Genomic DNA, 12,716 nt, shown 5'->3' on the forward strand with positions numbered 1-12,716 from the left:
GATAAATGGCAAGAAAAATATCTCAATGGCAAATACCCAAAGAGAGCGAATAATGCCGATGTTGACAAAACCCTTACCCATCAATGGCTAATGGCTAATGGCTTCTGGCTTAAAATCTGAAACAGAATGGTTTATCATAGCAGCCCAAGATCAATGCTTACCTACAAGGAACTACCAGGCCAACATATTAAAGAACGGCAGCTTCCCAACATGTCGTGTATGTCAACAACAAAATGAAACCATTGACAATGTTGTCTCCATGTGCAGTCTTCCAGCGCCTACAGAGTATCTCAACAGGCATGATAGAGCTGCACAATATATTCACTGGGTAATTTGCAAAAACCTGGACTTGCCCCATGATAAAAACTGGTGGGAACACAAAACCCCCCCCCCAGTACTTGAAAATGATCACATTGCACTCCTCTGGAACTTCACCATTCAAACTGACAGAAAGATAGACGCGAATAGGCCAGACATCATACTGAAAGACTTCAGACAAAAATCATGCCTCCTCATTGATATGACTGTCCCAATCGATATAAACGTATCTGTCAAGACCTACCAAAAACTGAGCAAATATAAAGATCTTGAAATAGAAATTAGCAAAATGTGGAATCTGAAGACGAAAACAATACCTATTGTCATAGGTGCCCTGGGAATGACAGCGAAACGGGCTGATTACTACCTAGCTCAGATACTAGGAAACCCCAAAATGGCAGAAATTCAAAAGATAGTGCTCATGGGAACTGCCCATATCCTACGCAAAATACTTTCTATGTAATCTGAAATTTTAAAACAAACACATAATTTTCTTATGGTTTCTTAAACATTCACTAGAACAATACTATGTACAAAACCAAATATATGACACCCTTGGCATAACACCAACATGAACTTCTTACTTGTCTCTTGAGGTCTCTGGGTACGACTTGGAGCCAACTTGTACAAATGTAAAGCAAAAGTCAAACATAAAATAATAATAGTAATGATAATAAAAAAACAAAAAAATATCAGAAATAGAAATAGAACACTTAAAAGGAAAAAAATATATCATGAAAACGTAGATAGTGACCACATTGCAATGCTGAATGGTATCATAAGCACTGGGACTGTAAAATACGAAGACAGACGTAACATATCCAACAAATACGAAGTAAGCAACGAAAGACAACAAACCCAAACCGTAGGAATGTAAAATGATGAGCAAAATGCACCAAACCAGAACACCAAATACAAAAATATGAACGGGAGAAAATACGAAACAAATAGGATCTAGTTTTTTTCATTCGCAAAATATGCATTTTTGAAAAGAAAGTAAAAAAATCTGAAAATCGGCTATAATAATGTAGCCTTTCAGTCTCATTGCTTTGAAGGTATGATGTTGTGGAGAAAAAAAAAATTGGAGAAAAAAGTTACAGACGTTCAAAAATCGAAAATACTGGGCATTTTTAGCCAATAGCCAGACAAACATTTTCTGCGTTTAGCAGAGCGGTGTCAGCTTTAAGGTTGCACCCTGTAAAATTTATAGTTTAGCATCTATGACATGACCTGTTCATTGTAGGTTTCTAAGTATACAGAAATACCTAATATCATTGTAGGTTTCTAAATCAACAGAAATACCTAATAAAATCAACATGTATTATCTTACTGCTTCTTTTGTCTCTTCATTGACTATGTTTTTATTAATTTTTAAAATTTGTTATATTAACATATTTGTCTGCATGTGTTTACTTTATGTGAATTTCAGTATTATGTCTACCTGTCATGTATTTGTGTACATCATTAATATATAAGTGCATGCGTGTGTGTGTGTGTGTGTGTGTGTGTGTGTGTGTGTGTGTGTGTGTGTGTGTGTGTGTGTGTGTGTGAAAAGGGGGCGTCTGTCTCCAAAACTTCAAAGTTGAGTAACGTTTTCATGTTTGGATTTGTAAACTACGATAAGAATAACGTTGGTCAACAAAGAATTTGTCCCAAGGAAAAGAATACCTGTTATCTTATATGTTTTTGCATGCGGAATTAAAAAATAATGTCAGATTATCTGTATCCCCCACAGTTTCTCTGTTCCCCGTGATATCTCTCCCAGTTCCTGTTACGTGGGCTAAATTTCAGTTAAGCTGTTGAAATGTGAAGTTAACGGTTTAAGAAATGCTCCTAATTAAAATTTTTATGAATGGAATTAACCTAGTGAAATCATAAATCCAGCTGAGTCAATAAGTCCCCAAAATATACGAAATGAAAAATATGGAACGCTTTTGATAATAGGTCTTCTGGATCAGGTCTGACTTGGGACTAAACAACAACAATAACAGTAAGGACAGCAACAACAACAACAACACTAGCAGCAGGACTAACATCGACAACTGAAACAAAATAGAGCTTGTCTTCTGGGATATGAACCCCTGATCACTTGGCTTGCTTTTTGATGTCGTACTTATCCGTTCACTACTCACCCTTGAATTTCATATTCCGCCAAGGAGTTACCGCAAATAAGGCGCATCTGTTTCTTGCGAATGTGACAACGAGTGCCCTGGGTGATTTGGATCCCGCAGTTTCAAACAGAATAGTATGGTTTGGATACTGAAAAGAAAGTGGAAAATATATCTTTGTAAAATTCTTCAGACAACACATGTTTTAACATTTTGCCTGTCAAACCTATTTTATGCCATATTTTCTTTTGTACCATAGATCAATTTATCGTCATAATTTTTTTAATTCTATAACTATCCAGAAATCATGTAGAAAACACTGGTGCTGGAGCCATGTAAAAAGCACTGGTGCTGGTGCCACGTAAAATGCCAAGTAGCTGAAGTGTCTGGCGATTTGGTGTGCTTGAGAAGACACATCAAGCCAAGTGAATCGTGGTCATTGCCAGTGTTGGTGACACGTAAAAGGCACCCAGTACACTCTGTAATGTGGTTGGCATTAAGAAGAGCATCCAGCGAGAGAAACCAAGCCAATACGGACGACTGGAGCCTGATGCAGCTCTCCAGCCTTCCAGTCCCAGTCAAACCGTCTGACCCATGCCAGCTTAGAAAAAGGACGTTAAATGACGAGGAAGCTGTTCTTAACTTCCAAAAGAGGATTTGATATATCAGTATACAGGATGCGGTGAATATATTGTCGTCTAAATTACTCAAAAATGAAAATAACACTGACATCTCATTTTAAGAAATATATTTACCACACATTTACATAAAATTATCTTGAAATACTAAAGAGTAAATTTATTCAATAAAATCGTCATTGGTTTCAACCACGGCTTCCAGATGACTTTGGAATCTCCTGCAACTCTTCTGGAGGTCTCCCTGCTTAAGTTTGTGAATGCTGGCATAATCCTTGTCTTCAGTTCCTCTCGCCCAGCTGCACTCCACAAATATTAATCAAGGGATTGCAGGCTGGGGAGTTAGGTGGCCAGATGTTAGGGGTGATGTGGTCTCAGAAATTGTCTGACAAACATGACTCAGGGAAGCACTACCTCCTTCAGGCACTTGGGTGTAGGCCTCCGTGTTAAGTCTGAGGCCATGAGGGAAGATGAATGGAGGCATAGCATCGCCATCACTGGTGATCACTCCAGATATCATGATGTTGACTGGATTTTTATCACTCTCAGTACATGTCCTCAGATTGCACTGTCCTCAGATTGACACCAAAACTCTGAAATGTTCGTATTGGAGCTTCCGGCGCGAATGCCAAGCAGTACAGCGTGTCATTTTCAAATTTCTGGCAGAGTGAATTGCGTCATGGCGCCGTTTTTCTCATAGCCGGTGCCTAACTAACCCTATTATACTGTGTAGTCGACAAAATCAAAAGCAAACAATGCACATGCGTCAAATTGAAAAAAAGAATAAAATGGCGACAGTTTAATCATTGCACCCTGTATATTGTCAGATGTTAATTCATGTATCAGAGACCATCCCATCTTAATATGATTGTCTTTTGTTAAGCTATATTCCAAGTACCTTCATAATATACAAAATAGAGATTTGTCTTTTGTTATGTTCCAATTAAAATCGTAATATACTAATATAGATTTGTCTTCTGTAAGGCAGCGAGCCGGCAGAATCGTTAGCACGCCGAGCAAAATGCTTAACGACTTCTCGTCTGCCTTTACGTTCTGAAATGCTGGCCTTGTGCCAATATTTGAAATCAATATATATTTGTCTTTTGTCATGTCGCAAATACCATCTTAATATACAATACCATTATCACAAACTTGCAATGATGATGACGAGGATGGTGGTAATGATGATGATGGTGATGATGATGATGATATTGATGGTGATGGTGATGAGGATGGTGATGATGATGGTGAGGATTAGCCTAATCTTACATCTTGGAGTATTGTAAGATTATAGCCTTTTGGCACATCAACATTCTCCATATAGTATCTGTAATGAGCTGGTCCCGTGAACGGAAAGTACGGTGCATCTTTCAGTTGCGAAGCATTGGTGTATCGGATCTCCTGACAAAACTTCAGGCCCAGAAGATGTTCCACACTTTTGTCAGTGCAGACCTTTGACTTCTGGACGTTGTCTGTTATTAACTGAAGTTTCTTCTCTATTTCTCCTGTCACTGTGTAGAAATCGTTCCTGAAATAGATTGATAGATGAATAAGGAAATAACTAAATAAATAAATGTGAAACCTATCCCCACACACGTATGCACATGTTATGTATATAAGAGTATATGTACGTTCGTTTTGTTGGCATTCGTGTACTGGAAATATTTCATATTTCCAGGACACGAATTTCACTAATTTTGGAAATGCCATAAGAGGTATCAGGTTGAGCGAGTATTGTATATTATATAAACTATGCGTAAAGGTGCATGGTCAAATGGTTAGTGTTGGGCTCACAATAATTAGGTTGTGAGTACCCTGTACCCTGTACCCCCGCAGGCAAGTAGATAGGTAGATAGGAAGTGTAAATGCAGCTCTCTCGATTTGGAGATGAGCTATATTGCAAAGATGGTACACAGGAAGAGCGAGAACAGGAAAAATAAGCTGCATGAGAAGGTGCACAAGAAAAGGTACATCAGCAACAATAAATGTCTGAGAGCGTACTTACTTTATAGTCGCATATTCTATGATATCCTTTGGGAATTTTACTGTGATTTCTTTATAGTCTGTTCTGAATTCCACCCCAGTGCTTGTATGGGCCATACTTACCATCTTCAGGCCCATTTTTGTGAGATGAGCATCAACTGTCATATCTCCAGTCACTTCAATGACAGCACTGCAAATATAAAATAGAACCGCACAAACAAAAACTATCATTATTGATCTTATATGGAAAGTAGGGTCATACCTCTCCTGACTTCAATGGATGTTTGTCTAATATCAAATTAAGAAATTTTATATTCAAGATACTCGTATTCCCTATTCATCTTCGTATTCATCAATCCAATTTATATTCATATGTGCAAAAGCGTAAATCCCAAAATGTAGCCAAAATGAAGCGTTTAATGAACTTTCTTGTATAGTACTACCCATAAAGTATTTGTTAATAATATATTAACTGCACCTTTGTCTTCTACTGTAATCCCGAACCAACCAATAAGATGCGAGTTAATTTGGTTGGTGGAAACGGTGTGAAAGCACATCGAAAATGTGTGTGTGTGTGTGTCTTTGTATATCTGTGTTTGTCTTTGTATATATGTGTGTGTCTTTGTGTCTGTCTTCACGCACTACTTGACAACCAGTTTTTTGTGTTTGTTAATATTTGCATTACTTAGCGGTTTAGCAAAAGAGACTGATAGAATAATAAGTACCAGATTAGAAGAAAAAAAACATAAAAAAGGACTGGGGTTGATTTCTTCAAGGAAACGCTTCCAGTCTGTGCCCCAGCATGGCCTCAGTCCAATGACTGAACCAAATGAGATATATAGAAAAGAGAAGGAGAAGAAGTGAGAGAGAGAGAGAGAGAGAGAGAGAGAGAGAGAGAGAGAGAGAGAGAGAGAGGTATAGAAAGAAAAGAAGAGAGCAAAAATAAATACACAAATATACAAGAGAAAGAACGAAAATTTTACTGACCTAAATTTAATTGCCAAATCGAGACCGTTGGGCTTCCATTTTGTCTGATCATTATTATTGACTGCAGCAGTGGCTTTGACATTCATCTCGAGAGGGAAACCAATGGCCGTCGGATATTTCACCTGACTGTTAACGATTTGCATTGTCTTGAAGAGAGTTAAGATGTAACGCCATCTGAAGAAGAAAAGCGAGCCTCTGGTATCTCCATAGAAAATCTCGTTGCCAAAAAACCTCAGGTACGTGTGAGAATTGCCATTTCGCTGAAAATATAAGATGAAACAGTCAAGTTATTGTACACAGTTCTAATAAGCATTTAATACACACACACACACACACACACACACACACACACACACACACACACACACACACACACAGACACATATACATAGGTGAAGTTAGATAAGGCCGGTTTATAGGATTACCCTGGGTTTCACGTCCATAAAGTGCTTAGCTTTATAGCGTATCGTCATATCTCATAAACCAGCTTTATCTAACTTCAGCTATGTATATATACATACATATAACATACATACATACATACATACATACATACATACATACATACATATATATATATATATATATATATATATATATATATATATACTTCTCCTCAAATATAGAGTTTACTTTGAAAAATTATATATATATATATATATATATATACACACGTATGCTTCTAAATGAAGATAAGTTTGATTTGATCCACTTTGGAAAAGAGGATAACTCTGAAATTATCATATACTCTTCCCTTGGGCGGCTCCCTAATGTCAGCCAACAACACCAGAGACCTTGGAGTAATTGTTGATTGCAATCTAAGCTGGAATTCCCACGTAAACAGCAAGGTTGACTTTGCCCCCAAGATGTGCCCTTGGATTCTGAGAACTTTCCGGTCTAGAGATGCCCACACCATCCTCCTCCTCTACTCTGCCTTTGCCCGACCCCTCTTTCCCAGTATGGTCTTCGCATACGAAGCAACTCAATATATATGCATATATATATATTATATAATATATATATATGCATATATACATACGTATATATATATATATATATATATATATATATATATATATATATATATATATATATATATATATATATATATATATATATATACATATATACATATATATATATATATATATATATATATATATATATATATATATATATATATATATATATATATATATATATTATATAATATATATATATGCATATATACATACGTACACTTACATTCTGACATGTGTACGTATATACATATGCATATGTGGACACAGGACCCTCACAAAACATAAACAGCAAAAAATAAGAAGTACGAGGACATGGAATAAGGACTATATATATATATATATATATATATATATATATATATATATATATATATATATATATATATATATATATATATATATATATATATATATCTGTATATATATATATATATATATATATATATATATATATATATATATATATATATATATATATGTAGTTAAAAGAATGTATATATGGGTGTTTGCTTCTATATGCGTGCATTGATATATGTGTGTATTTATCCAGGTATATACACATACATGCATGCACTCATACATACTCATTTAATTAGAACCTACGAACGAGGCAATGTTTTATTATAATTCCATTACTTACGTAAGGTTCCGCATTTGTCATGCGATGAGATGACCACCTGCGTTCCATGTCTCTTTCAAAGCCTTCTAAACGTCCACCGACTTCAAGAATGTTGATGGCATGTCCAAAGAGGTCAAGAGTCAAATTGAGATTGGCCGAACGGGGGATAAAAGATTTGGGAGAAAAGATGACGTTACTGTCCAATTTAGCTCCGGCATTCATGTCTTTGGAGAAGAAAGATCCTTCGTAGTTGCGGGAGAACTTGCGTTTATCAAGATTAAACTGTTTAGCTATCTCTTCTGATTCGAGGAATGATCGGATGTGCTGCAAATGTGGATCAGAAGTTTGTTTCAAGTTTTTTAAATGTGACCAAATGAACGATCCAACTTGGTTTGAATTCTCTCTTTCCAGCATTTCATGTATTTGTATGAGAAGCATTCGTCTTGGACATTTCATGAGGCCAAGATAAGCGTTGATACGAAGTTCAGAGTCTTCCTCAGTGTTGACAAAGACTTCCATCAGGGCAGAGCGCTGAAAGATAAGGAGAAAAAGAGGACGAATTAGGAATTCATGTTTAACAGAGAAAAACCCCAGCTGAGCTAGTTAATAGCAGGCAAGGTCACATTCGCCCTAATAAGGGATAGGGGTCAGCAGGGGACAATCAACTGAGAATTTGCTCTGATTCGGTTATTTATTTGCTTTATTACACAGCATTGGCTATAGTTGTTTAAAGGGTCTTTCAGTACACAAATAGACAGAGATACACATTCTATACATACATACAAACATACATACAAACATATATACATACATACATTACATATATACATACACCACACATACATGCATGCATACAAACATACATATACATACATACATACATACATACATACATACATACATACATACATAAATACATAGGAAAGATCCAGGGAATAATTACAAGGTAGCCAAATGTTGCTTAAGTGTCCCATGAATTAGTGGTCAAACTTGTGTGGGGTTTGATTCTGGGGAGAAGAGAGAAGAATCTATGAGAAAATAGGAAAAATTGAAAACGGTGACAAATGCTCAAAATGTTATTAAGTCATTTATATCTTCATGTCATCGACATATGCTTCGATGGATGTATTTAAAATACATCCGACAGGATGAATAATGATTAGCAATGCATCAATCTCTCAGGAAGGATATAAACAACAGTGCTCAGCAAATAGACATTTTAATAGATATAAGAAACCACAGAAAATGTGACGTATATATATGCATGTGCACACACGCACGCACATACATATACACGCATATATGTATACATACACGTATATAAAGTGAATCCAAACAAAGATCAAACAAGAAAAAACAACAACGCGAAGACGTGGTACAAGTAATGTTTCATTAGACGCTCAGGAAAGGAAAGAAAGAGGATTTTACGTTTCGAGCAAAGCTCATCTTCAGAAACAGAGGAAAGTCCAAAAGAAGAGAAGACTCGAACAATGTGAGGAGTTACAAAGAAAACTACAAAAGGAATAAGAAACAACACCAAATGGCAGTTTTACTTTGTATTTCTATATTTCGGGGTCAAGATTCCTTCTTCAGGACATTTGGGAAAAGTTGTGTGTAGGGAAGGAGGAAGGTGACATTCACTGACTGGTGTTGCTATAACAGCCAGTCAGCTTCGTGTAGTTCCTTCCTGTTGTTCATGGCTGGTCTCACTTTGCTTATAAGGAGGACTTTGATGATTCTGAGAGTGCCCTTGTTACGTTGGCTGCCTTGATGGACACTGAAATTCTGGGCTTGACATTTCCTAACGTGTTTCTTTATTGAAGTGTCCATATGCAGGTGCTCCTTTATTCTACCGTGTAGTTTCCTAGTGGTGCTCCCTATGTAGGATGCGCCACATTTACTGCAGACTACTTCGTATAGTACATAAGCCCCCGAGCATGTTTTGATTTTGTTGTTGGGGCAGTTGCTGCCATACGTACATGTATAAACACCAAACCCAAAAGCAAATAATAAAATTAATTTTTAAGAAATTGTGTTGTTAGACTCACCCTTGCATCACAAGGTATACGACGGAAGGCATCGATGGCTGACACTCTAACCTCCATTGGAAAGCTGGTTGTTGTCACACATTGGGATAAAGTGCGTTCAGCCTTACTTGAATAACCAATATTGCCAAGAGACCGAAGAGCCTGGATTACATGCGGATTAGCAGCTTTGTCACAATTGCCAACAAATGACATGTATTTCTGGATAAGAGCATCAATTTCGAAATCTTCATCGCATTTTGGATTCTTGTTACAATAGCTAGCAGCCATAGATGAAACGGACAGCATGACTTTGTGAGCGATTTTTTTGTTATCCAAGAGGGGCTGCGAAATACGAATCGTAGACAATACATGAATGCTGTGAAATATGAAGCATAGAAAATACATTAACATTATGAAAGGTGAGATGTAAAAAGCTAAGTGAATACTATTAAATGTGAAATGTAGAAAGTACATGCATACTTTGAGATGTGAAAAGTAAATAATACTTTCATGTTGTGAAATATGAAATGTAAAAGCTAGGTGAATACTGTATCACGTAAAAAATACGTGAATACTGTGAGATATGAAAAGTAGGTAAATACTGTGAGACGTGAAATAAAAAAATACACCAGTAATGTAAAATATAAACTGTAGAAAGTATACCAATACTGTGGAACGTGAAATAAAAAAATACATCAGTAATGTGAAATATAAAAGAGAAAATATACCAATACTGTGGAAGGTGAAAAATACATGAATACTATAAAATAAAAAGAGTAGAAAATATATAAATACTCTTTATATATGAAATGTAAAAATATACGAGTACTGTGTAATGTGAAAATATACGAATACTGTGAAATATATATTAGAAAATATGAATTGTAAAATATATATGAATAGTCTTTATATATGAAATATGAAAAAAAAAATGAATATTGCAAAATATGGAATGTTAGAAGTACCTGCCATCTTGAGCACTCACATATTTCTAAATAAGGTAATATTTCCCTTAGACCTTCAGACAACGGACAGTTCAGTGGTTGAGTATATTTTTACGGAAGATTGCAAAGAAACAACCCCACTTGTTCGACGAGGATATTTACAATCAGCACACAATGTCCATACATGGGGACACGAACACACACACACACACACACACACACACACACACACACACACACACACACACACACACAATGTGTTCGATTATATAATAATATAAATAATATATAATTATATGCATATATCCATACATATATGTACATACCTACATCTGTATGTATACATACATGAATTTATGGGTACAAGACATCACAAAAGAGCGTTAAACACAATGAGAAACGAAAACATAAACACGAAAACAGAAAACGAACTTTTTTTCGAAACCCCCCCCCCCAAAAAAAAAACAGGGAAACGAGACATGCAACATAAAGAATATTCCCCTTCATCAGTTGTCTCTGTCCATCTACTCCGCGTTGGTGTCGCAAAAATATCACTCAGAATATTGGTTGGAATTAGGAAATGGCATCGAGTTGTAGTAATCATGCCAAAATAAACACTTGGAGATTGGCAGAGTCCTCTGGCTTGGTGGCTCCTGTAAAACCGTCCAACCTATGCCAGCATGGAAAACAGATGTTAAATGACGATGACGATGATGCCAGTGATGAAATACTTACGGTGACTGCTTGGATCATTTCCTTCGATGGGTTCTGGGTGACCGAGAGGACTGCTAGAAATATAACCATGTCTTCATCTTCGAATTGATTTATTGAAGTCAGATATTGGAACATCTTCACGGATGCCACAGTTCCTAACATTGGTAGAGAGTCTCGGAAATATCTCCTGCAACAGAAGTAATAATCGTACCAAATGATGACACAAGGCGTGGATGTCTATGTGGTGGTTCAGAATTGCTAGAAATAACAACCAAATTTCACATTATCTTAAAAACAAAATGAAGGATTCATTGAACTATGTGATAACTCACTCTGAATAAAATATGAGACTGTCATGGTTAGAACGGCTTTGATCATAGGTATGCTGGATGGGGACTTACCTGAAGCTAAGAAGCAGCAACAATAACGAAGAACACATTTGATAATGTAGTCCTAGCTATACCATGTCCGAATAAAAGATTAGATGGTCATAACTAGAGTACATAGGAGTACTGAGACTAATCAGCATCAATCGCATTGATCTTATAGACGTTGCATAGATCATTTCAAGTGACCATTCCTCCAGCACGAACCAATAAAATGACAAAAGCAAAACAGAAAGGGGGACAATGACTCGCCTGATCAAGGAATTGAACCTGCAACCTTACGATCTTGTTCCCACCACCCTAACCATTAGTCACAATATATTAGGGATACCAAAAAGTAATGTTACATTTCATGTAATGAGTTCAAATCAGCATAAAACATGTCGTAAATATTTTTATTCATTCATAATATAATCGTCGTTTTTAGCAAAAAACATTTCCGCAACTGGAAGCTAGTTTTCTGATCCTTCGGACATAAGAAAAATCAGATTTTGCAGAAGAGAAAAATGTTTGGAGTGCCATTTCGACATCGCCTCTACTTCTGAATGTCTTTCCCTTGGTAAGAGTGTTTATGTGGTTTCAATGAGTGAAAATCTGATGGTGCCAGGTCTGGTGAGTAGGGAGGTAGAGGTAGAGCATCTCAACCTATTGAATTTATCTTTTCTTTGGGTAATATTTGCTGAATGTGACCTTTCTTCTCCGGTTACAGCTTCTGAGGTACCCGCTTCCCTTCTCTATACACTTTCTCAATCTGCTTGAGATGATCTTTCACAGTGGGCCAAGGCTTACTTAGCTTCTGGGATAACTCCCCAATACTTTGACTTGTATCCTATACTCTCAGACTAATTGCTTGAAAATACGACATTACTTTTTGGTACCCCTGAACATAAATAAAGAAAATACTAACTTGGTGCGGTCTGAATTTTTCCGACAGAAACCTTGTCTTGAAATGTCACTGTAAATTTTGCGAAGA

At 36.3% G+C, this 12,716-nt stretch overlaps 1 protein-coding gene across 1 annotated transcript in view; it reads right to left on the reverse strand.

The window, feature by feature from the left end:
• Window positions 1-12,716, reverse strand: part of LOC106883540 (uncharacterized) — a 56,704-nt gene that overhangs the window by 36,089 nt on the left and 7,899 nt on the right. The window contains exons 7-14 of the mRNA XM_089344380.1: window positions 12,651-12,716; window positions 11,379-11,544; window positions 9,721-10,041; window positions 7,694-8,203; window positions 6,032-6,291; window positions 5,067-5,234; window positions 4,331-4,589; window positions 2,451-2,577 (exon numbers count right to left, since the gene is read on the reverse strand). The exon at window positions 12,651-12,716 is cut by the window's right edge and continues 190 nt beyond it. Of these exons, the coding sequence (XP_089200506.1) occupies window positions 2,451-2,577; window positions 4,331-4,589; window positions 5,067-5,234; window positions 6,032-6,291; window positions 7,694-8,203; window positions 9,721-10,041; window positions 11,379-11,544; window positions 12,651-12,716 (1,877 nt within the window). The remainder of the gene's footprint in view (window positions 1-2,450; window positions 2,578-4,330; window positions 4,590-5,066; window positions 5,235-6,031; window positions 6,292-7,693; window positions 8,204-9,720; window positions 10,042-11,378; window positions 11,545-12,650) is intronic.

The sequence above is a fragment of the Octopus bimaculoides genome, chromosome 28, assembly GCF_046866305.1.
Source record: "Octopus bimaculoides isolate indiv1 chromosome 28, ASM4686630v1, whole genome shotgun sequence".
In the NCBI taxonomy this organism is placed as follows: Eukaryota; Metazoa; Mollusca; class Cephalopoda; order Octopoda; family Octopodidae; genus Octopus; species Octopus bimaculoides.